Source organism: Python bivittatus, unplaced genomic scaffold (assembly GCF_059951505.1).
Source record: "Python bivittatus isolate LINGU-HERP-01145 unplaced genomic scaffold, Pbiv_v1 ctg000310_np1212, whole genome shotgun sequence".
In the NCBI taxonomy this organism is placed as follows: Eukaryota; Metazoa; Chordata; class Lepidosauria; order Squamata; family Pythonidae; genus Python; species Python bivittatus.
The window spans coordinates 7,795,291-7,821,459 of NW_028277054.1; the positions used below are offsets into that span (position 1 = coordinate 7,795,291).

The 26,169-nt window shown below is 41.1% G+C and overlaps 2 protein-coding genes and 1 pseudogene across 2 annotated transcripts; all 3 read left to right on the forward strand.

The window, feature by feature from the left end:
- Positions 1-1,084: 1,084 nt before the first annotated feature.
- On the forward strand, positions 1,085-5,545 carry LOC148216123 (zonadhesin-like). The gene is made up of 4 exons (XM_088140220.1): positions 1,085-1,358; positions 3,320-3,585; positions 4,206-4,804; positions 5,510-5,545. Exons 1-4 carry the CDS (start codon positions 1,114-1,116, stop codon positions 5,543-5,545), a joined length of 1,146 nt encoding a protein of 381 aa, XP_087996346.1. The 5' UTR covers positions 1,085-1,113.
- Positions 5,546-5,916: 371 nt separating this feature from the next.
- LOC112541120 (alpha-tectorin-like) lies at positions 5,917-25,089 on the forward strand. Its single transcript, XM_025169190.2, has 14 exons — positions 5,917-6,476; positions 6,823-7,427; positions 7,791-8,355; positions 9,667-9,866; positions 10,958-11,350; positions 12,051-12,337; positions 13,806-14,071; positions 15,124-15,243; positions 16,642-16,826; positions 18,057-18,220; positions 21,751-21,999; positions 23,403-23,565; positions 23,990-24,092; positions 24,586-25,089. Exons 1-14 carry the CDS (start codon positions 5,927-5,929, stop codon positions 24,678-24,680), a joined length of 3,945 nt encoding a protein of 1,314 aa, XP_025024958.2. The 5' UTR covers positions 5,917-5,926; the 3' UTR covers positions 24,681-25,089.
- Positions 18,885-20,579, forward strand: LOC148216124 (uncharacterized; annotated as a pseudogene).
- Positions 25,090-26,169: the final 1,080 nt, after the last annotated feature.

Below are 26,169 nucleotides of genomic sequence, written 5' to 3' on the forward strand. Positions count from 1 at the left end.
TTTGGGAGATATGGGAAGATGATGATGATGATGATGATGATGATGATGATGATGATGATGATGAAATATTTAAGGAACAATATTTAGCTTGTAAAAAAGTGAGATAGGATTTGGCAGGTTATACATAGATGAGAGCAAAGACATATTCTTTCCTGAATGTAAGTCTTAAATAATAGAATACTAGATTTTAACTGAATCTTACCAGCATTTTTTTTAGTGACAAAAGAAGTTGGACAATGAAATTATCTAATGGGTTGTTGACCTCTACTTTGTTGAAAGTCTTCAAGAGGAAGCTGAAGTCCCATTTGTTGGGATGTTGTACTTTTATATATTTAATTGAGCAGGGGACAGCACGTATATGGGTCCCTCCAATTCTTGGCTGGTATGATTCTGCTTCAGTCAGGAATTTCAATGCTTAAGAGAAAAGACCAAATAAATTAGTTAACCAACCAGTGAAATTGTCCACTCTGATGATAGCAGCTCACCATGATGTTAGAGTAGGTAGTTTTGCCCAGGAACAACAAGAAGTTCTTAACTAGGGATTGAATCTGAGCTTTTCAAAGCATGTTCTCATATTACTGAGCTATGGAAAATAGGAGATTCAGTTCCATATATCCAATTTTTCATCTAGTCTGGCCTTAAATTATTACTCCTGATTCATTTATTCTTGTCATCTTTTCTTTGGGAAGCTCAAAGCAAATTCTAGGGGTTTCTTTCTCAGGCCACTAAAAGAACTCCCACTGTAAATGTGTCCCATTACTTCAGACACTTCCCTGAGTCTGTTCTCACTCAGTGTCTTCAGATTCATATGAATGGGTCTGCAAATGATCATAGCTACTGCATTATAGAATAGGAACCTTTGCCCCCCTGTTTTTCCCAAAGACATCCTTAACTGGGGGATTAGGACATAACAACAGAGACAATCAAAACCAATGGCTGCAATCCCTCAGAATCTTACCCATCACGTGAAACCATGTGGGCTTCATGTTGTGTGGAAGCCACCAGCCATTTTTTCTCCTCCCCATGCAAGTGATTACTTATGCCTTATATGGATTTCCATCACCTTTTTAGGTTGATGGGAGACGGATTATTTTGCCAGCAAAACTAGAGCACATGGCCAACATCACAAAAAGAAGACACATGGTGACTGTAAAAGCCCATCCCAATTTGGAGATCCAGTACAACAGCCGCCATGCTTTGTTTGTCCGTGTGGGTCCCGAATATTGGGGGAAGCTGAGTGGGATGTGTGGGAATTTCAATGGCTATCATGGTGATGACAAAGTCTTGCCTGATGGGAAAAAAGCCGAGAATGATGCTGAATTTGGCAATGCTTGGATGTCCGACATCAGCCCCCCCAAGTAAGTTGAGTTATATTCTCTTTGTTTATCCCATGTTTATTTTTTAAATATTAAAAAAAACATTAATAAGAGACAATAGAAACTTAACTCAGAAAGGAAAAGAAAAATAAAGAAAGAGACAGTAGAAAGTGCAAGGGGAAAAAAAGGAAAGAAGAAAGAGGAAAAAATAAGAAAAGAAAGAAAAGAAATATTTAAAGAAGTTACTTCCAATCTTCATCACAAGTACGAACAAACGTAGTAATTCTTCACCCCCTGTAAGGTTACGTGCAAGTATCTCTTCTTCTCATAACCCATCCCTTATCTATATGCAAATCCATAAATCATTAACATTTCAGTCATGGTGTCAGCAAAAGGTCCATAAGGGGTTCCCGGAATTTTATAGAAATATGTCTTATTAACCTTGGTCAAACAAACCAACTGTACTCCTTCCTTTTGCTTCTAGCAATCCTGATTTTTAATTCATTCAGATGTTGTTGTAGGATCTGATCTCTCTTCAGTTTTTCTTTTTCCCATCTCAAAGGCTTCTTCGAGGCTTTAGCAAACCTCTTTTGTAAATCCAGTAAGGAGTCATTATCTAGGTCATTATCTTGGCTTATCATTTGTATTTCCACTTTCACTGTCATCTCTGCCTTATAATCCACATTTTTTTTATTTTCCATATTGCAACATTTTCTTTATATTCTAATTTTTCTGCATCAGGTGAGGTTTGTTTCAGCTCTTTATCCTAATCTTCCAAGGTATTCTCTTTCACATCTGCCATTTCTTCTTTAACATCTTTTGGACACAGTCTATTCATAGAAGCAGACATCTTTGCTGACATTGTAGCATCTAGTCTCTGTCCCCATTCTTCAAATACCTCCTGGAGTATCCTTTATGTTTATGAATGGGAGGGCACTGTTCATAAAGTATTTCTAGGAGAGTAGAAACAAGATTTGATAAACATTCCTCTGCCTCCATACAGCTTTGTTCTTCAAAGGACCATCATTCCCAGGTTTGGCCCAGATGCAGTCTGACATTCTCCTGTCCTACTTCAGGCAGCCATTCTGCTTGGGTTTGCATTCAGTTTTCCAAGAATCTATGTAGTTTTTGACCCAGAACATTTGTTTGAAAAGTTATCTTTTTGGGGAAATAAAGTTTTTTTCCAACCTACCCTATTACTTATTGACATGTTTAAAAACTATGTGACTGGGAAGGGAGTGAAAACCTTCCCAGGTAGACCAGACAGGAAACATGACCAGATGAGCTAATTCTACTTTATTGTAAGGCTACGTTAACAGAATCTTGCAAGTCTGAAAGTACAAATCTCCCGCCCTCTCCTTTACAACCTGATAAGTTAGGGAGGATCCTTTCTGAGTTTCTTTCTCTGCCCGTTATGCAGCTGTGAGCTATCCCCCTCTTATCTGCATCTCTTCCCCCCGTCTCCCAAGGTCATTCCCACATACCATTACAAGAAGGCAGGAGAGATCAGCCATGAGGAAAGCAAATACCATGTGAATGCCGTTTTCCTCTGACTGAAGGTTGGATGAAGAGCATTTCAATTCAGCCTTGGGAAGACGCCCAGAGTCATCCTCCTTGGCCGTCGAGCTTTTTTCTCCAGCTTGGCTGTGACATACTCAGATGACAAATTAATCCAGTTTATGTTTTTGGGCATCTCATATGGTGTGAATAAAGCTATTCTGGTTTTTGGGGGGTTTTTTTACCTTTTATTTTTATTGAAAATGGTGTTTTTCAAACTTCGCAAGCTGAAGATGTGAGGACTTCAACTTGCCAAGTTTGAAAAACCACTGATTTAAAGCAAAGGTGCATTTTCAAAAAAGAGATTATTTATGAATGAACAGATAATTACTGACGTTATACAATTAACGTTCAATATAACCTTAGGAATGAGCCGTTCTGTTCTGTTAATTTGGATACAGGTTTTAATGCCCTGCATGAACTCACCCTCTCTCTTGCCCTTTCAGATGCATTAATGACACAGGTACCCTTCAACCATGCATTAAGCGCCTAGAGTTGGAGCAAAAGTGTGGGATCCTAAAAGATCGATCTGGGCCTTTCTCAGAATGTCACTGGCATGAGGATCCTGCTCCATATTACGACTCCTGCATTTTTGATCTTTGCCAGTATGGACCAGGTCATGATGTGCTGTGTGCAGCCATAGAAACCTATGAGGAGATGTGCCAGTCTCTTAAAGTGAAGGTGCCCAACTGGAGACAAGAGTTGGGTTGTGGTGAGCAAGGAACATGCTTCCTCTTGATCTCTCAAAATGTCCTAGTGTGCAAATGTGTGTGTGTTTTTTTCCAGTTCTAAAGCATGAAAACTTTCAGAGGTGCACTGCTGGGTTGTCTTGTGTTTCCTTTGGAGGTTACAAGGAATTAACTATGAATTGTATTGTTTATATCAATGTTCAGCTGGCTTTCTATTAAACATAGTCTCAGTTATGAAATGAGCAAGCTCTGCACAGCTGCTGCTAAACAAAGAGAATATTTTATCAAAAGTTCCTAATGTTTTCTAATATTTTACCTGCTGTTATTTAAAAAAAACATTTTAATGTTTTTTACTGATTTTTGTATATATTAATGTTTGGCCACTTTTGTGCAGGTTTTATCTTATTTCTTATGACTAGTGGTCAAAACAATAAATAAATTGATGAATAGTCCCAGTTATGGATATATTTATTTACAAATATCCAGAATGAGCAGAGATGGACGGACAGAGTTTCACATCCGCAACTCCTGGTTTGGTTTTCCACATCAAAGATTTACACTGTCCTATTTTAACCTTCCTGCCTTCCCCAACTTGGATGAGGTCTGTGACTTATTTTAATCCTTTGTTTTCTTTTTATCGTAGATATTACCTGCCCGCCCAATGCTTACTATGATTTCTGTGGCTCAGCCTGTCCAGTCACTTGTGCCAATTACACAGCTCTCACCAAATGCCCCGAGCCGTGCATAGCAGGATGCACCTGCCAAGAGGGGCATGTCCTGAACTCAGGAGCATGTATTCCCCTGGGCCAGTGCGGCTGTAGGCAGAATGGTCAGGACTATGCGCTGGGAGAAGAGGTGGTCCTGTCAGACACCTGCAGCAGAAAGTGTTCCTGCAAGCAACCTGGCCACCCTCTGGAGTGCCAGGAGCATACCTGTGCGCCTCAGGAGATATGCAAAACTGTGGATGGTGTCTGGGATTGCTATCCTGTGTCTTACCGCACTATGCGGGTATTTGGCTACCTTCATGTTATCACATTCAATGGGGCCGCCTTTAGCTATCAAGGAGCATGCACGTACATCCTCAGCAAATATTGTGGTCCCCCTGGCAAGCTACCTGCGTTCACCATCCACATGGTAAATGTGCACAGATACTCCACTGCAGCATCTTGGACTAAGCAGCTTGATCTGGATGTCTATGGGGAGCGCATCACTGTAAAAGGAGGGCAGGAAGGCAAAGTGCAGGTAAGAGGGGCATTTTGCAAACCCTGAAGAATGGGCCCTCTCAGTGGCAATATGTGAGGGATTTGATCGTTGTGAATTCTGACATGAAGCAGTTTGATCCAAATCCTCCTGGCTATTTATTTATTTATTTATCACATTTATGACAAAACACAATAATGAAACCAAAAAGATAAAAGTAAAAATTGCAAATGCATTAAACATCCCCCAAAATATGTGGAGTCAGATCCCCTCCCCCCAATCCATCCAATTTATGGATCAGAAGATACTTATCCTTCACATTTCTCACTATTGTAGAACTGGAGCTGAACATAAACCTGAGAAACAAGGGTCAACTTCCTGCTAAGCCATAGGTTAATCGCTTTATCACCACCTTACCTGCTTGTAAGTGGCTGAAACAAAAACATAGAAAGACATGATGTGCTTTTTCCAAAGCTCCCTGGAAGAAAGACAGGAGAAAAATGATAAAAAAAAAAAAAAAAGAAAGGTAAAAACTGCAGCCAAGGATTAAATGGAGTAAAAGATGGTTGGGTGCCAGATTGAAAGGCATAAACATGCTCTGGACCATTTGTCTGCAACTTCTTATGCAAACTTTTTTCCTGGGATTGCATGGGGGCTGGGGAGGGCAGTGGTGCAATCCCAGGAAAAGATGCTGCTTTAAGGAATTGCAAACAAGTGCCTTGTTTCTGTCCCCTGCACTCTCCAAAGCATGCAGAGACCTACAATTCAAGAAAGTCTCAGTAGGTGAGAGCAGGTGGCAGACTAAGCAGGCTGTTGTAGAGGAGCATAGAGATACCTTGAAGAAAATAACACTGTAACTGTTAGTAAAATATGAGTTTAGCCCTGGAAAACAAGGAACGGTGAGAAAGAAACTCAAGATTGCCCTGCCTTGACTCTCTTTGGTATAAATCTCAGAATGAGGCAATGCTAAGCCATGTCCACACTGTTCCTATGAAAATCACATAGATATTTTTGTGTAGTCCTTCTGAGTAGAGCTTGACTCAAGGGAATCTTTGCCTTTTACCTTAAATTAATCATCCTTGGATTAAAAACTGGGGAGTGCCAATCCATTAGTTCTTAAGGATTTCTAGCTTCACCTTTTTGTCTTAGGTCAATGGCCTCTTGATGAATCTGCCTGTTATCCTGGCCTCTGGGAAACTCTATGCCTATTACAGCAGATTGTCTGTCATCATTCAAACTGAGTTTGGCCTCTCCATCTCCTACGACTGGTCTTACTATGTGTCAGTTTCTGTTCCTGAGACTTATTCTGGCTCCCTCTGTGGTCTTGGTGGAGATTTCAGTAAGAACCATCACCAGGACTTCAGGACTCCCAATGGCTCTGTGGTTCAGGATGCAGATATTTTTGGCAACAGCTGGAAAAAAGCTGATTCCCTTTTCTACTGTGCAGCAGTTGGAGTTCCAGCCACATGCAGTGAAACTCAACTAGCCCTCTTCAGATCTCAGAACTACTGTGGGATGATCAGCAGTGGGGATGGACCATTTAAAGAATGTGGCAACCTTATAGGTCTTCAGAACCACACTGAGAACTGTGTAACAGACCTTTGCACGACTCAGGGTGCTCATAAGAGCCTGTGCAAAGCCCTCCAAAGCTATGCTTGGCAATGCCAGGCTCATGGCATCAACGTTCAGCCTTGGAGGGAAATTACGGAGTGTGGTAAGTGAGTCTCCATTGAATATAATTTCAGCAGTTCTTGTTGCATTATTAGGCACTCATTGCATACCCAGGCAATCAGTTGCTCCACATTTACATTTTTAATCTGCATATTTTTCTTTTTTTGCTTTCTTTTTTAGTATGGTCTTTCAGATGTTGTTGAATGACAATTTCCATCACCTTTCATCATAGGCCATGTAAACTAACAGTGATAGGAGTTGGAATTCAGCTTTGGGAAGACCACAGGCTCTCTACATAAGTTTGAAATATATCTTATTTTCCTTTGCATGGAGAATTTTCTGGCCAATTTCTTTGGTATTGGATTAATTGGTGCGCACATGTCTTTCAGAGTTGACCTGCCCACCAAATAGTTACTATGAACTTTGTGGCTCTCCCTGCCCTGCCTCTTGCAGCCAACCAGCTGGTCCTCCAAGTTGCTTCCAAAGCACGTGTGTAGAAGGATGCCAGTGTGAAGCAAGGTTCGTGCTGAGTGGTAGTGATTGTGTGCCACGGGAGCAGTGTGGCTGCAGCTACAAGGGACAATATTACTTGAACGGGGAAACATTCTTCCTGGAAGGAGAAGATTGTCAAAAAATGTATCACTGTGATGGCTCCATCTCTGTCACTGAAGCTGATGGGTCCTTCTGTGGCCCTGAACAATTCTGCGGCACTCAGAAGGGAGTATTTGGCTGCCATGCACTGTCAGATGGCATCTGTCGAATTTCTGGATTTCTCCATTATACTACCTTTGATGGGCAACAGTATAACTTCCAAGGCACCTCCACATACATCTTGGTGGAACTGTGCCCAATGTCCAAGTCTTTACCTTCTTTCAGGGTTGAGGTGAAGAATGAGAAGCTGCCCAACAGCTCTTTATCTGTAGTGTCAAAGGTTTTTGTATCAGTGAACAATACCCAGATATACCTGCACAGAGAGCATCAAGGAACAGTCAAGGTAAGAAAGTAAGATCAACATCTATCATCAGTTTCTAAGTCAATTTTGTTCTCTTTGCTAAACTGAACCAGTGGAAGTTTTGGATGGAGAGGATAAACTCAGTTTTCTTAATCCAATGCTCTTCAGATGATGTGAGACTAATGCTTGGGGATTCTAGCAATTGCAGTTCCAATGTAGTTAAACACCAGGTTTCATCACATTTGTTGTTCCTCTTCAACAATTCTTTCTTCCTTGGCTCCTTTGGAGTAAAGACACCATGGTTTAGATTCCAAAGCCCCAATTCATTTTATGTAAATTTTTTGGGTGTCATTTGCGGTTTCTGTTGGCAGCAATCAATGGTTCCTGTTCTTGTCTTTTACACAGATTGATGGAGTGACAGTAAACCTTCCAGTTCAAATTCGGGCTTTAGGAACCACCATTTATCAGCATGGATTTTATACTATTTTAAAAACAGAGTTTGGTTTAATAGTGAGTTATGACCCAGGTCACAATCTGTTTGTTATGCTTTCCCCGGAATATCGGGGCCAGACTTGTGGTCTATGTGGGAACTTCAATGAACTCATGGATGATGACTTTATGATGAGAAATGGCTCTACCACAGAGGACATACTGGACTTTGCCCTGAATTGGAGATCAGAAACTAATCCTGCGGATCCTGGTGAATCGGTTACCTTTATCTCAGGGTTTGAAAAAGGAGAACATCTCACTCAGTTTAAATCTCTGTGCTGGATCATCCAGAATCCAGATGGGCCATTTGCTTCTTGCCATCTCCAGGTTGATCCACTGTCTTTCTTGACAGATTGCATTTCTGATCTTTATGCCTCTGCTGGAGACAGTAGCATCCTATGTCATTCCATTCAGACATACGTTGCAGCTTGTCAGAGAGTCAATGTCACCATCTCACCTTGGAGGAGAGAGGATTTCTGTGGTAGGTAGACAATATTCATTTCTACTTTGAACTTCAATATGACTAATTCTGTGATCTCCATTTTAGGTCAGCAGTTCTTAGGCAAAGCATCCTGAAGTTTTAAATGCTTCAAATATGTGGTTGATAAAAGGGCTGTTGAGTTACCTACATTGTTAAATACTCGGATGGCAAGTGGGAATCACTGCATTTTGCCATGTAGCTAGGACATCAGGTTTTCTACCTATCGTAAGCTGCAATTCCATGTAGTTATATGTGTCCATGTACTGTTGTCCAGTGACACAACAAAATCCTGAGTTTTGGAAAAGTACTACACTGAGTTTATACAACATACTAGACTAGACTAAAATGGAGTTAGGGAGTCTGGTGTTCAGCATGCTGTAGGACCTCTTAGTAGTTTGGGTAAATCAGGCCATCAGATTATGCCATAATATGATTTCTTTCTTTCGACATGACATGTTATACAACCCTACAATTGTGTTTATTAATCTAGGCTTAGAGTTCACTGCCTATAAAGGCCATTATAGTACTAGTCCCTGGGTTAAGAATGCCTGGTTTACAGATGACCCATAGTTAAGAACAGAGCCTATTGTAGCAAAATTCGAGTTAATTACACAATGATTCGAGTTAAATACACAATGGTTCAGGTTAATTACAATACTACTTATACAGTATTATATAATAATACTGTTCCGGCTTACATATAAATTCAACTTAAGGACAGACCTTGGGAACAGAACTCATTCTTAAACTGGGGACTACCTGTAAATATGCTTAATATACAAATATGTTTGGGCTTAGGTGGAGGTGATTGAGGTTCAAATCAGCCAGACAGTCTTTGGGTGATTTTTAGCAAGGAAATGTTACAGGAAGAGGCTGTCAGATTGGAAGATGACCCTGAAAGGAAGCATCTGGGTTTTTTTGGTCAAAATTTCCCACTTCTTTGTAAGAAAGAGATCTGCAAAACAATATCCATTTCTGAATCCTGGGTAAACATGAGGCGTGGCAAGATTTTTACATCAGAGAAATGTCCATTTTAAGAGACGCTTTCTCAGGGAATGTACATTAATATCCTAGGCACTTAGGGGACGTTGTGTACAATGCTCCACCTGTCAGCAGAATCAAGCCTACAGTTCAAGGTGCTTTGGAAGAAGGATAAGATAAGGCTGCAGTCCATGATTAGCAGACACATTTTGCCCACATACTGTGAGCTTAAGGGACTCCATTACTTTTTGCCAAATCTTGCTTACTCATTCTGAACACTTGGGGAATTTCCCCCTTTTAATGGTATCGGGTTTCTCCTTTCTTGAACAGGCCTTGATTGCCAGGCCAACAGCCACTATGAGCTCTGTGGGGCTCCCTGCCAGGATGTCTGTTCACATGTTTGGGTCATGCCTCATTGCCTTCCCAAGTGCTCTGAAGGATGCTTCTGTGACCAAGGGTACTTGCGTAGTGGGGACAGCTGCATTCCAGAAGAGCAGTGTGGCTGCGTGTACAATGGGCTGAATTATAAGGTAAAATCCTAGATCCAGGCCTGGTAACACCATATAATATCATCAGGTGACTGCCATGGCACAAAGGGCCATCCAAAACTCTTCTGAACTTCCCTTAGTTTTGACCTAAAATGCTACTAGCCTCCATTTAAACTTCCAGCAATGGCCTTGAAAGAACTTTGGAGATACTATGACAGCTGTCCAGCCCCATTAATATTCTCTTAGGACTTAGAACCACCAACATCAAAGGAGGCCTAAGAAAATCCATGGTGCTGAAAGCAGTCTTGTCCAGACTGTTAGGAGATTGTGCCCTCATCTTCTTCCTTGATCCCCTCTCTCTTCCTCTTGCTGATGGAGGAGAGAAGAAAACTAAGTGGTATCTCTGAGAGGCGAATGTAGGACCTTTTTGTGATCCTGTTTTAAGTTTGATAATATCTGCTTTTAGCATGAAAGTGGGTTTTGAATTGTGGAGCAGACGGTAAAGGTTATAAATTAGCCAAGGCTTTTATTCAAACTATAAATTATGAGCAAGTGTGTGCAAGCAAATACGGAAGAATAACAGAGCAATACAGATCAAAGTCATCATAATAAACAGAGTTAAAAATAGTGCTTAAAATATCATGAATAATTACAGCATTACACTCACTTCCAATCCTTCTGGGAAACTTCAGACTTCTGTTTCAAGGACAAAAGACTGATCATTTTATTTGGTCAAATGATTTGGGCAGAAATAGCTTAACCAGATGCATCTTGGTGAGAGCAGAAATGTTCTTCTAAAGGCATCAAAGAAAAGGAGATTTCATCCTTGCCAAATGTAATATGCAAGGGCAGAAACCCAATGAACGTGCAGTTAATAAGATCAAAGCCATCCTTAACATTTTAACTGAAGAAGGGCAAACAGCAACCACTGTTCATAGTTAAGGGCAAAATGATCTCTAGAGGACATTTTTGGAGGGCTAATAAAATGGATAAATTAGCTCAGGTCTGCTCATATTCCATGATACAAGGAGATGTGGTTTGACAGGAACTATACATGTGCTCCGGAGTGTTGCTTGAGCTTCGTAACCCTATGAACTTCATTGTTAACATTTTTTGGGGGGGGTGCATTGCAGATTGGGGATCGGGTCTGGCTGTCTGGCTGCCATCAGCAATGCACTTGTTATGGCCCCTTTGACTTCCGCTGCATTGCTGCCAGTTGTAATCCTGGACAGAAGTGTACTGTGAAGGATGGAAAACTAGGCTGTCATTCCCCATGGGGAACCTGCACAGTGACTGGGGACCCTCATTACTTCACTTTTGATGGGTCTGTGGCACATTTCCAAGGCACCTGCGCCTACGAGATCTCAAAGACTTGCAACGCCTCCTCTCCCTTCTTCTACCGGGTTGTGGCAGAGAATCGACATCGGGGAAACCCTTGGGTGTCTTTTGTAACTCGAGTGGAAATCTGGTTGAAGAGCAGCAGACTAACCTTTCATATTGTCCTAAGGAGCGGTCAGATTGTGGAGGTATGTGGAATATTTCCATACATTATTCTTGCTACATCACAGTTGATTCTGAGCCTTTTTGTTCTGTCAAATACCCATTCCAGGGATATTTTTGAACACTGAAGACATGGTATTCTGCAAGTTAATAACACTTACCTTTTCATGGAGGAAGATCTCCTCAGATAGTAAGTGAGTAACTTCTCCAGTAGTCAGAATTTACTCAAATTAAAGTTAGAGTCCTAGTCCTAGTCCACCATATCTTCTTCTGGTTCTGCTTATACTTGCTAGAATAGGCTGAAGGCCCATCTAGTCCAGGATGCTCTTTTCAGGTGTCTACCAGATGTCTGTTAGAAGTCTGTAAGTAGTCATGAGTCCAATACTGCTGTTCTGCTTATGTTCCCCAGTAAGTGGTGTTTAGAGATAGATTGCCTTTGAATTTGGGAATGATCTGAGACCACTAATGGCCTTTTCCTTCATGAACTCATCTAATCCCCTTTAAAACCAGAGTTGATAACCATCACTACTTCATAATAGCAAAATCCAGCCATCGCTGCGTGTGTGAATGAATACTTTTATCTCCTAAAATTTCCACCATTCATCTTTCGTGGATGACCTCCAAGTTCTAACATTATAGGAAAGGGAGAAAAATCTCTGCTGACCACATCCTTGGTTTGATATGACTTTTCCGGCTTGCTTCCCTAATCCTACTCTCCTGTTTCAGGTCAATCAGGAAATGGTGGAACTGCCGCATGCCCTGGAGCTCATGGGCTCCATTGCCAAGATCAAAAATATGGTGATAATAAAGTTAGCAGCAGATGTAGAAATCCATTATAATGGCCAACACACTCTGTTCATCAAAGTGGGACCAGAATACCAGGGGAAGCTATGTGGAATGTGTGGGAATTTTAATGGTATTCCAGAGGATGATAAAGTGCTACCTGATGGAAGCAGAGCCCGGAATGATTTGCATTTCGGCAATGCTTGGAAAACAGAGACCAGCCCAGTAGGGTAAGAAAAGATTCAGAGATCACATGTTAAGCCTCGCTGCTGTGTTGTGAATCCAATGAAATGAAAGTCACGTTGCATTCCAATATAGATGGAAATATTGCACATCGGTGCTTGTTGGTATTACAGATGTATTACTAGATTGTGGGGTTGACTTTTTTGTGGTTTTATAGAGCTAGGAATACATTTTAGGCTGCTGCTATTAATACACCACCAAGGAAGGCATATGAAATTTTGTGAACCATTTTTTAAAGTTACAGGATCCAAATCTATTTGTTGGACAGCACTCTGCTAAATGTATTTGGGTATCTATTGATGTTAGGGAAAAGATGGTCCAAAATATAAAAGTTGGTTCTCAGATTAATAAGGATTCCAGCAAGCTTTGTATAAATAACCCATAGCTGCAGACTCCCCCCTTGTCAGAAAAGAGACTTGCCTTCTCTTTGGTGTATTGCAAAGCTGTGAGCAAAAGATTCAAAGCCCCGCTCTAATGGGCTATATTGCTTCAAAATTGGAAATAATTCACTTGCAAGAATTCTTGCATTACTACTATGCTCACCTTAATAAATCTTGCTCAACAGAACTTGGTGAGATTCATGCTTGGAAAAAACATGCTTTCAGTTCAGGGAGTTAGCAAAGGCCTAGTAGCATAAACTTTATGAAGCTTTTTGAGAGGCTTAATATGGTCAGGCTCATTGTCTGTACATATTGTATGATGTATTTTGTTTTATTTCTGGTGTCAACTATATTCTTGATCAACCATGAATTAATTGGGGGCCTTTGTAAAGACTTTAGCTAAACCCATTGACATATGTGCTGCTTTTTTGTACATCATAACCTCTAATTTGAGCTTGGTGTTACTTTGAGGCAGTCCCCAAGCTATCTGATGTAGAGTTTCTTTGGAAATACAGTAATACCTCGGTTCACGAACGCTTCTGTTCACGAACAATTCGGTTCACGAACAGCAGCGTTCGCAAAATTTTGCTTCCGTTCGCGAACTCCGCATCGGGTGACGAACACGACCCCCGGCCATCTTCCCTGCTCTGACATGTGGTTGTGGCTTCCTCTAAGTGAGATCGCCTGTACTTTGTTTCATATTTTTGTGGTTAAAAAAAAAAACACATATGGTTCAGAACGGATTAACCTTATTTACATTGAACCTTATGGGAAAATTTGATTCGGTTCGCGACCAATTCGGTTTGCGACCAGGATCGTGGAACGAATTAAGTTCGTGAACTGAGGTACCACTGTAAGTCTTGCTGAGTTTGATCCAGCTAATTCCTAAGTAAGATTTATCACCTTCCTAAATCTATATTTCTAACCTGCAGAACTGTTAAGATTTCTTAAGAATCAGCAACATGTTTGATGAATACTTCCTGTATTGACTAAGATATGAAAGTTCCTCTCCTATGAGCTGTGGTGCCTTTAATAAAACCAAGACCTCTCACTTCGTTGTTGTTGTTTTATTAAGGTGTTTGGATGACAGTTCAACCCTGGAGCCCTGTGAAAATCTGCAGGAATATGAAGAGTTCTGCGGGATTTTGGTCAGCCAGATGGGACCCTTTGCTGAGTGCCACTGGCACGTGGATCCTTCCCCATTTTATTTGGCCTGTCTGTATGATTTGTGCCACTACGGGAGAAATAATAACATGCTGTGCATCAGCCTTGCAGCTTATGAGGAAATGTGCCTCCTTCAGGGGATTCAGACCCCAGGCTGGAGAACTTCCGTTCAATGCCGTGAGTGTCAATCTCTCAGTCATCCATCAAATTTTGGAGGATCTCTTTTCTTATATATATAATGTTATGAAAAGTTTTAAAAACAGAGTAAGAACGAATGCCAACTAATACAGAGTAAGGAAGAAAAAAGAAAAAGAAATCAGAGAGAAAGCTAAAAGTGCAAGAAAGAAAGAAAAAGTCTTGCCTCTTCTTTCTGAGTTCACTGTTATGGTGTATGAAATCATCTCTGATAAAAGCTTTGCTTGCATCCCAAACCATTCTTAAATCAGTACCTTTATCTAAATGATTGTCAAAGACTTCTTTTACTGTAATTTCTTTTTACAATCCTCCATTATTGCTTCTTTCAGTGGTAACATTTCATTTAGTCTCCATCTAAAAGAATTAGATTCTCTTTTATAAACCAAACTCTCAGGATTATGATCCAAAAAAGTCTTTGGTAATCTCTCTACTTCATGAACCTTGGTAACCAAATTCTTTGAAATCCAAATCACATCTATCCAAAAGTGAAATGGACAGATTCAGGAAAAAAAGGGATTGAAAAAAATGGACTCTGAGAGATCCATCCAACCCTAGTCAGAAGAAATCAAACTTGAATTTGCTTGAAATATGTACAGAGGACTAATGCCTCTTTTTCTAATTAGTAGAGAGGAAAACCAAGGATTATGGTTTCTTGGACAAATTAAAGATAATTGCAATGTTCAGATCGCTGAAGAGGAGAGACGCTTAGGATTTCCTGGTCTTAAAGCTTCCTTGCTTCTCATCATCATAAGATCAGAATTTCAGTGGTCAGAAGCAAGAAGAAACAAGATCACTTTAGGACAGGAAATGATTCAGTGTCCATTCCAGGTCAATTTGAGAAGCTGTGTTTCTTGGCTGCTGCTTTGGGCAGACAATTCTGACTCATAATGAAAATTCTGGAGATCTACAACAAATAACCTTGAGACGCTCTGAATCATGTCTTGCCCATTGTTGCTTGATCAAAGAAAGGGAAAATCACTTAAAAATCACGAGGACCAAACCTGTTGTTAGTGAACTTCTTGTTCTTTCTGCAGCTGCCACTGACCCCTGCCTTGACTTAGCATGTGGAGACAATGAATGGTGTGGGGAAAAGAGAGGAAATTGGGGTTGCTTCTGCTACAAAGATTATAGCCCCACCAAAAAGGCTGACTATGGTAAGCAAAAGCATGAGCTGTTTTAATTTTTTCTCCTTGTACTAATTTGCCTTACAATACAGATCTGTTTCACGTCGTGATGTTGCTGCATCAGACGAGTCTGCAGGGGGAGGTGTCAAAAAAATAAAGATGGCAACCGTGGCCATGGGATCGAAGTCCCGCCCCTTCTTCACAAAGCTTTCAACAGGGCTTTGATCCCGTGGTTGTAGCTGCCATGGTGTCGTTTTCTGAAACTATAATTTTTATTAAAATTTTACGTGAGATTAAAAAACTACAGAAACATAAAAGGAAAAGTAGAAAAAAGAAAGAAGTACAAAAGAATAAAAGAAAAAGTGAAAGATAACAAAAGAGAAAGAAAGGGGAAAAGAAAGGTATCTAAAGAAGTGATCTTCTTTGCAGCAGTTACAAACATAGGAATGACCATTTCCACCCTCCCGAATTACATATCATGGTTCCCTTCTTCCCATAAACAAGCTTTTTGAATCAGTAAATCTGAAGTTCACCATTTTTATCCATTTTCAGTCCAAAGTCCATAAAGGATCTCCTGTCTTTTATAAAATTAATTGTTGTTCCCTCCTTAATCAAACAAGTCAATTTTGCTATTTCTGCATGCTCTGCCATCTTCATGATCCATTCCTCCATTATGGGGCCATGGTGATTTTTTTAACCCCTTCCTGAAGACTTCCTTTTTTGGTATCCCTGGAACAAACAACTCTTGAGGTTTTTTCCCTTGAAATTGGCATCAAGTGAGGAAAAATGCCAACTGCCAAAGTCTTTCATTTCCAGCCTCTGTACTCTTATCTCGCTCTGTCTGGGTTCAGTAGCTCCAGCTGAGCCTTTCAACAGCTCTGTTTTAATAATTCAGGGCCAAACCTCTGCTCCCCAGTTTCCTGAAAAGTCTCTTCCCCTTCCTTCTTCTGTTTTTCTACCTCATTCTCAGTGGGCCTCAGAATTTCTTTCAGGGTGTGGTGTTGAGCATTTTTTAATTGTTGCATTGTGGCCAAGTGTTGCATAGCAATTGTGTTTCTGTAATACGTATCTCCATCCCTCAGCAGTCTCCCTGCTTCTTCTTGCTTCCTGAAGAATTCCCTTGATGACTTCACTTAGGAATGCTTAGAAAAAAGAGAAGCCAGGAGGACTGCAGACCGCTAAAGAGATTGTTGAAATATTGCGCCTACCCTTTAGTTATCTCAAAATTAAAGGAATGGCAAGAGCTCTGCCTCCCACCATTGGGCATTTTCTTTTGAAAATAAAAATAAAATAAAAGGCCATTTCTTTTCCACCACATGGAAAAAAAGAGGGTTTAAAAATGCAGAATTGTCAACAGAGTGTTAGATTTCTTTGACTGAATTTTCAAAGAGGCCAGATATCATTTACCTGTGGTCTTGCTTCCTGCAGATTACCACCTCACCTGTACTAGCAGCAAAAGTATGGTCTCTCTCTCCCGTTGTCTCCTTTTTACCGATGGATTCCCTGCGGAGAGACTCCACCTGGCTGATCTGACTTGTACCAGCTCATTAGTAGGAGACAGGCTCATCTTCTACTTCGACACGGTGCAGAAAACCTGTGGGACACAAGTAGAGGTAGGGAGAAGCAAGAAGTCACTGAGATAATGGGGTTGTAGCAATATAATCATTTCTTTAGTTGGGAGACCCTGCTGTGAAAGGATCAGGTGAAGGGCAGTTAAGATGACTTCCGGACAAGCCTTCTGCAAGACTAATGACCGATGGATAAGATAAAGCAGTTGGTTATGTAAGGATTAAGTTCAGGGGTGTCTGCAGGGAGGGGGAAATCAAAAAAGTCAAGGTGGTGGCCACAACCATACAATCAGAACCCTGCCCTTTTTTATGTGGCTGCCATCTTGACTTTTGGACTCCCTTCCCTGCAGACTCCCCTGATTCAGTTCAGAAAGTCAGTAGTGATTCAACTGAAATCAGAACAAACAAATATATCTGTCAAACAGAATATATGGGACAGCTATTAAACATGGGCAAAATTAGCTTTTTTCTGAATGAAACAACAATTCAGACTGAATCTATTTGATTTTTTGACCTTGAACAGATATATTTCAATGTTCTGAATAGAAATCCATTTTGAAGCTTTGGAGTAGAACTGGTGATTCAGATTTGATCCAGGGAGAGTTCCACATATCTGGTAGACATCTGAACTACATAGGTAGAATAGCCTGGCATGTTCTGAGTCAACTTTTTAAGTCATTCCCATCACTGTCCAGGGTTTGAATCAGGCACTGCCTGTTGCAGAACATGTGTACAACCTCTGAGCTGTGAACATTCCCCAAATATTCCCTTTGTAAGGTTCTAGCCTCATGGTTAGAATCAGCAATCCATTATACAGGAAGGTCAATGTTGAGCTTCACCATGGAAGATACCAATATTATTTCCAGAATCCAGGGCAATGGGGCATTTAAAACATAAAGGGTGGGGAGAATTGGGAAAATTATGAAAAAAATGAGGTTTCTTTTCCCAGTCTTGAGTCTATTCTTGAACGGTGAGAGGAAATAATGGGGGGAAAGTTATATCTTCTCTTCTAATTCTGTTTTCTGAACATATTCCTTCATTAACACATTCCTAGATCAGTGTTGTCCAAACTTGGCCACTTTAAGATGAGTGGACTTCAACTCCCAGAATTCCCCATGCTGGCTGGGGAATTCTGGGAGGTGAAGTCCACTCATCTTAAAGAGGCCAAGTTTGGACAACACTGTCCTAGATAATATTTTTACAACAACAATAAGAAGTTGTCCTCCTCTTCAATGTGGTTTCTTCCTCCCAATTCCTTCCCCCCACCCTTTCTAGGTAAATAAAACCCACGCTATCTACTCCAACATAGTGCAGGGTCATCTGGAGAACACCTACGGTGGGATGATCAGCCGAGACCGGTTTCTTTTCCTGCGCTTCTCCTGTGCTTTCCCACTGAACATCAACCTCTCCATGGCATCTGTCGTCCATCCCATCCATGAGTGAGTTCAGCTGGACAAATTTCTCATGGCAACAATTATAGTTCAAAACTACTTGTGTTCTTTCCCTGATTAGAGTCCCACACCATATCACACTGTTTAGTTTGGTGTCTTTTGTTCAACGTTCCTGGTGTTTTTCATGTGTAACCCCCCCCCCCCCTCTTATTTGCTGTTTCCTGCCACATCTTTTTGTGCCTTTTCCCATCCTACCACACCTCACACTCTAGAACAAGGCTGGCTAAGTGGTCAGTGGACCACAAGGTGCTATCTAGTTTCTATTCGGTGGCTTCCAGACACACCCCCTGCTTCAAAGCACTCCACTGAAGTTCGATAGCAAAATGCAGACAATTTGTAGCTTGATTTTTTTTTTTTGTAGTGCAAAAACCTCTCAAAAACCAAAAAGTCACACAAATTTAAATAAATTTGGTGTTAAGCCTCTGCTAGCCTTAACAGGCTACTTTCCTTAAAAGAAAGAAAGAAACCAATAAAACATCTTACATCTTTTATAAGCTGGTAAAATCATCGTTGTCGTCATCGTCATCATCATCATCTTCGCTATCAAACAGCAAAAAATGCTAATAAAATCTCACGTTTGCTTTATATGGATGATCTGAAGCTTTATGGAAAATCAGAAATCGAAATCCGGTCATTGACAAATCCTATAAGGATGTTCAGCACAGAGATAGCAATGGAATTTGGCCTAGAAAAATGTGCTACAGGAGCAATAAATCAGGTAAAATCCCAAACAGTAATGGAATTGAAATGCCAAATGGCCAAACCATCAGGATAAAGCCTACAAGTATCTGGGCATTTTACAGTTGGATAACATGGACATGATAGCATGGACAAGTTAAAAATGTGATTAGTAAAGAATACATCCAAAGAGTGAGAAAACTGCTAAAGACAAAATTGAACAGTGGAAACGCCATCAAAGCCATCAATACTTGGGCCAGACCTGTGATACGATACACTGCTGGAATTATTTACTGGACACAAGCTGAACTGGACAGTTTGGACCAAAAATCAAGAAAACTCGTGACTATTCACTATGCATTGCATCCCCGTAGTGATATTGCTAGATTATACCACCCTTGCAGAAATGGAAGGCAGAGGTTTACTTCAAGTCAAACAAACTGTCGAAGAAGAAAAACATGCATTGGCTGATTACGTAAAAGACAGTCAAGAACAAGCATTGATGCAAGTGAAAAATTGGAACTTACCAAATGTACAGGAAACAAAGGGTGAATATTCAAATAATGTAATCAGAACACGAACAGAATGCTAGCAAGGAAAAGCATTACACGATCAATCTCTACAAAAGATTGAGGGGAAAGTGGTTAAAGATAAAACCTGGCAATGGCTTACAACTGGAACATTAAAACAAGAAACCGAAGGCTTGATTTTGGCTGCTCAAGAGCAAGCTATTCAAACTAATGCAATCAAGGCCAGAATTGAAAAATCATCAAATGATTCCAAGTGCAGATTGTACAAAGAAGCAGAAGAAACAATAAGTCATATACTCAGCTCGTGCAAGAAGATAGTACAAACTGGCTATAAACAATGACATAACGCTGTTGCCAAAATGATTCACTGGAACATCTATAAAAATTATCATCTGCCAATAATGAAAAATTGGTGGGAAATATAGTTGAACAAGTAGTAGAAAATGAGCAGGTTAAAATATAGTGGGATTTCCGAATAAAAGCTGATAAAGTTTTGGCACGTCACAGACCAGATTTAACTGGGGTTGAAAAGAAGAAAGTGTGGATAATCGATGGGGCAATACCAGGGGATAGCAGAATAGAAGACAGAGAATTGGAGAAGATCACAAAGTATCAAGATCTGAGAATCGAAGTTGAAAGATGATGACATAAACCGGCAGTGGTGGTCCCAGTGGTTATCGGCACATTTGGATGCCACTTAGAAAATCTGTGCATTGGCAAAGTGTCCATCTGTCAATTACAAAAGGCCACACTGCTTGGATCTACATACACCTATACTATGTCAATACATTACAACAGCCTAGATTCTTGGGAAGAACTTGATGTGAATGAAGGCCAACACCACCTAAAGAACTGGCAGCTGTGATTTCATGTTGCTTTGTATATAATAATGACAATGACAATGACAACGATGATGATGATGATGATGATGATGATGTCCCCTTAGCTGCAAAAAAAGGTACCCAGTCCTGCTCTACCTCTCGCTACTCTGGGGCTTCCTATCAACTATTGCTCACCCTGGCCCTTGTTCTTGCTCATCCCAACCTTCTTCATATTGATTCCCCAACATGTCATTCTTTCAGCTAAGCATCGCTTTTCTGGGCCAAACTGAAGTCCGTTGGTTTAACTTCCCTATCTAGAAAAAGAACCAAACTAACTGCATTTCCCCATTCTCCAACTGTTAAAAAAATATAGTGCTGGATGGGAAGAAATCATTTCAGCATCCTCTCTAAATGTTAAGTTCCTTTGAAAAAAAGTGACAGCAGTGAAACCGGTAGGGGAAGGCCAACATGTCCGTGTTGTGTAAATACAACTTCTCCTGAAGTTTACATATCATTCCATATTGTGGTTAGAATTTCCTACTCTACCACTGGGTGGCAGTTCTTCCTCAAAAATCCCAAATCAGCCATTCCTTTCTTTTGGAATCTGTGGAAAAATAGACCACTCATTGAGTGTTTATTATTTACAATATTTGCATACTCCCATTGAGGCATTGCATCTCCAGGTGATACATAGGATTAAAAACTCATGTACTGTAATGCAATATGATGTGATGCAATGTGATGAAGTAAAAACACGTTGGCTGAGTTGAGTTCACACAACCTGGTTCCTTGGTTACTGGATCAACCCATTTGGGGGGTTTACTCAATACACTGAATGATAATCTGATCAAACAGTCTGAGTTCACAAGTACACTGATCTACAGAAAGTCTAACCACAGTGAAACTTTAGTATGTTCTACAAGTGCAGCTACTAGGTTTGTAACTGACCTGGCTAAGGCTGTTGTATGAAGTGTTTGCTTTGCAAGGGCCATAAATTGTTCAGGTGTATCCTGAGATCAAGGATCACACATTTTCAGCATGCTCCTGGCCTGTAACAAATTCGGGCCATGCTTTCTTTCTTGAGGGCAGCATTTGTCCCTGAACAGAGTTGCTTAGTTTATGCAACGTTAGTACTTTGAGACCTTGCCCAGAGATTTAGGTCTTCAGCATCCATAAGAGAAAACTCAGAAATTGGATCCAGGATCTCCTGATTCCTGTACAACAACCTGATTTGTATGTGGTAAGATTTCTGCAGAATTGTTACGTGACTGTTAAACCAACTCTACATGATCTAACCAAAGGCCTCTGCCGGTCTCACCACATCCTCCGTTCTGCTGTTTCTTAACCATTTTCTTCTTCTTTCTCTCCCATCACCCCCATTCCTACAACACAACTGTTTCTGAGAACTTGTGAAGTTTCCTTAACGCTTCCTCCAAAACTTTGGCAAAAAGCATGATCATGATTCTCTTCTGTTTTATTCCTTTGACAGCATCATTAACGCAACCATCACCTCTGGCCAAGGAAACTACCAGACCATCATGACCTTGTACCAAGATCCCCAGTACAGCAAACCTTTTGCCCAGAGCCCTATCTTGCTCACAGTCAATCACAGAGCCTACGTGGGCATCCAGGTTTTGGGAGCTGACCCCACCCGCTTTGTGATCACTTTGTCCTCGTGCTGGGCCACGCCAGACAGAGATCCTTCCTCCAGCATTCGGTGGGATCTCATCACCAACCAGTAAGCTGTTCATGAGAATTGAAAGGAAACAGAGTTTAATTATTTTGGGGTGGACAGGCCTTGTTGCCCCCATTAGCATCTCCAGTAGTGAGGGATCTGAGATCATTCAGTAATGTCTGAATGAGCAGGTGTTTCCTGTCCTTCAACTTAGTGGGAGTGACCATTCAGAGTTGCCCAAAAGTCTGAGATTCAGGGGAAGAGGAAATACTGAGAATTGAGGGGATACAGTACTCATTGCCTTCAAGACAATAGTAAAGACAGTTCTTAATCACTGGCATCAAAAGCTAACTACCAGACTAAGTTGCAGTATTTAAGACTAAACTAAAAGTAGAAATCTTCATGTATTATAGGCCTTGCATGGCTAGATTTTTTTTTTTTAAATGGGAGATTGGAATCATATGGAGGAAGGGGATACATTAATTTGGGGGCCTTTTTGTGTGTGTGTGTGCCTTTGAGTCAGTTTTTGACTCCTGGTGATTGCCTGGACTAATCTCTGCAGTTTTTGTGACAAAGTTTTTCAGAAGTGGTTTGCTCTTGCCTTCTTCTTTCTAGGGCAGAGAGAAAGGGACTGGCCTGAGGTCACCCAGATGGCTTTGTGCCCAAGGAAGGATTAGAATTCAGTCACCCACTTTCTAGCCTGATGCCTTAACCAATACACCAAACTGGCGTTCTCTTGGGGCCCCTACAGTCCCAATAACGGGATTTCTATTGTCGGTTGTGATATATTTATTTCTTCGGTTTATATAACTGCCCATCTCATATACAGTGTGTGACTCTGGGCATCTTACAACAGTTAACAGTCAATTTGCAAGGGAAACAAAGTCCCAATCAGGACTAACTGAAGTTTTCTTCCACTTCAAAGAAATGTTATGGTGGAGGATGACATTCCAAGTGGAAATGCAACATGGGCCAAGGGCTAAATCTTGCCTATTCCACATTGTGGTTCCAATAGAATTTGGGTCTTTGCATTCATGATATCTTAGGGAGGGGGAGAGGAAGTCATGGGAAATGAATGAGTTGTGTAATGTATAATTTAATTCATTGAATAAGCTGCTTTTGGTTTAATTCATGCATATTATATCACCAGCTATGATTTGCCAACCATTATGGTTACATTCTTATAAAACAAGCTAGATTCAATCAAGTTACATGATGGCTTATGGCAAATAAGGAATTTTCACACATGGGATAGGCTCTTGACAATGTATTCATCCGAATTTGGTGAGTCTTGGGTTGAAAACACAAAACCAGACTTTATTAAATGGCATGAGATTGACATGAGATAAATATGAATATTCTATAGATGATAAGTGATCAACAGGTAAATGTGAAGTGATCCTTGATCTCATCATACCTTCTAACAACTTTCACTCCTCTGTCTGATGTTATCTTTCCCTCTCTAGGTGTCCCAACCCTCAAGATGACACAGTAGAAGTTGAGGAGGATGGAGTGTCCCTTTTGGGGCGCTTCTCCTTCAATGTTTTCATGTTCATTGCAAATTTGGAAGAGGTGTATCTACACTGTCGCATCCGCCTCTGCAGCTTCCGGATGGCCAAATGCACAGTGGTGAGAGAAGAAGGAGGAACTGTTGATAAGGTCTTCTCTTTACATTGTAGGAGGACAGCCTTGCTAGTCTATAATGGCAAAAAATCAGAAGGAATCTGTGCATCTATTTCATCAGATGCACAGATGATGAGGCTAAGGGAGGGGAAGATAGGTTCGTTGTGCAGATTACATATAAAACTGATTACAAGTACCTTATCAATGAACAATTGTGATGTGTTAAAAACTGATTGTGTTTGTTGAGACCTTCTGAAGTTGCCATATATTGATGTATTTGAGTTCAACAATTTCTTCCTTGATGGTGCTGTTAAAGTCCTGCTTTTCCAAAACTTTGAGGTCTGCCATGGAGTCACTTTGTGTTTTGCTGGGTTCACACAAAAACCATTCTCTTGAACAAGATAGTGAGATTGTGTTTTCCCTGTTTCAGAACTGCCATTCACCAGGCTCTGTGATTGTGGGAAGGAGACCTCCATCAGCCATCATCTCGGCTGGCCCTTTCTTGAAATACAGTAGCAATTTTCTCGATCAAGGTAGGTTGCTTTGTGCTCAGACCTAATGCCAAGGTCCCTGAGTGCTCCTTGACTTCGAAATTTCCCCAATCACTGCTTCTCTATGCTTTTTTCTTCTCATGTGACCCTTAAGAAACCCCCATCCAGCCTATCATTTCCCCCCATCTCCCAGGAACCCCAATTGAAACTAGCTTCCTGCAGCAACAGACCAGACACTTACAAGCAAGGCCACAGGGAGAGAAGTTCATTGCTTCATTCCTCCCTGTGACCCTGATCAACATCACTGGGAGTGAGTGGGATGACTGTGATTTGCTCATGTTTCTGTATGAATGGTGGGAATAAATCACAGCTACCTATTCCCCATCCAACCATTACTTGCAGCCTTCAAATAAAAAAGTTACCCAACTCTGCATGATATGGATTCCAAATATTGTTATTTCCTGGTGAGGACCATCTGAAAATATCTACAGGCAGGGTCACTGGGAACCTGATGCTTCCATGCCTCTCTCTACAGGACTTCAGCTGGCCAGTAGAAACTGTACCCCGTCACCCTTCATCTTCCTATTTCTGTTCCTCAGCACTGTGGTGACCTGCTGGATTCCATGCTAACCTCTTATGCTGAGAATATGGCTTACAGATGGATGGAGATGTCAGACTTGAGGCCCACCATTCATGGAGAGACGCCATGCTGGTAGTTTTTGGTCGAATCAAGGATAGGTAGAGAGCATTATAACTCAGGGTGTGGAAAAGTTCTGGACTCAGGAGTCATATTTAGACATGGCCTTGGTTGCTCTTTCAAGGGCTGTACGAATGTATAATTTCAGTTGTGAAGTACACAAATCATCTTTTTCTTCCCTCTGTTCCTCCATGCCATTCCATGCTTTTCACAGCTTTTAATGTTCCTGATAGAGCAAACATGCACACAGGAGATCAAACTGCACTCCTCCAATTGTGAATAGTTGCTCACTTTAAGCTCACTTGAATGGCAGCACCATGGTGGTTACGAGAATAAAATCCAGTTTGCTTCTGCCATCCAGTGTCGAGTGTATTTTCTTAAAAGGCACTTGGAGAAACAAAAGGAGAATCCCTTTTAAAGTCATGTTCATAAAACTATCCTTTCCAGCTACAAACACACTCTGTGGTCTCCTTCTGATTTTAAAATGTTTTTAAAAAAGAAGAAAGCTCCTGTTTGCTGGGTGATCATTTGGGTTGTGGCATCCTGGCCTTCAAGACCCAAGAATCAACTTTGGCTAAGCCATCAACCATAAAGTAGATCTGGGGATAATGTGGCTGGAGGTGGATAGAGTAAAGCCTCTTTTGAGTCAAGCAGGTCTCCTGGTGACTTCATAGACATGTCTGTGTGGTCTTCTAGATAGCAATATGGAAGTGGCCTGCTAGTGCCTTCCTTCCTGTTTTTCAACTTCCCAGCGTTGAGATTTCCTGTGGTCTGCTATCCAACTACTAAACAGTGGCAGCTCTGCTTGGCTTCTAAGCTCAACGTTACTCCAAGAAAGTTGCTCAGAGAAAGTGGCTACCGCCTGCAGAGACAAATGAGGCTCGGTAAAAATTGAAAAATGATTTTAATTATATAGTAAGTATTGGTTTTAAAATAGCTCACCGTGAACTAGCCTGATCTGGAACCGTTCTCCTTAATGTTGTCTTAGAAACACACACACACAAACTCCTTGCAATTGGAAATAGTGCAGTTCACACCACACCACCTTCTCCAGCATGATGCACAGCAGACCAACTCGGGGACAGAAACTCCTGCCGTTGGGAGAAAGGGGTGACCTGTGTTTTCTCCCATGGCAGCCAGAGATGCAATTGAGAGGGGGAAGGCAGGGGCTTCAATAGAGCAAGGTGAACCTTTGAGATGGGCCTCTCCCAAACCAGTATTAGTCACCAGGGCAAGAGCTATGGAGAGTCAGAGAGAAATGCACACGGAAGTCATTCCCTGGGAGGAAAGGTAGTACCGGCTCCAGGTACCACACAGGGAGTGGGCAGAGCAGCCTCCAACAGCCTGGACCAGGATTTGGACTACCAGATCTTTAACAATCTTCCAATTGCAGTGGGAATAAATGCCATAAACCAGTGTTTT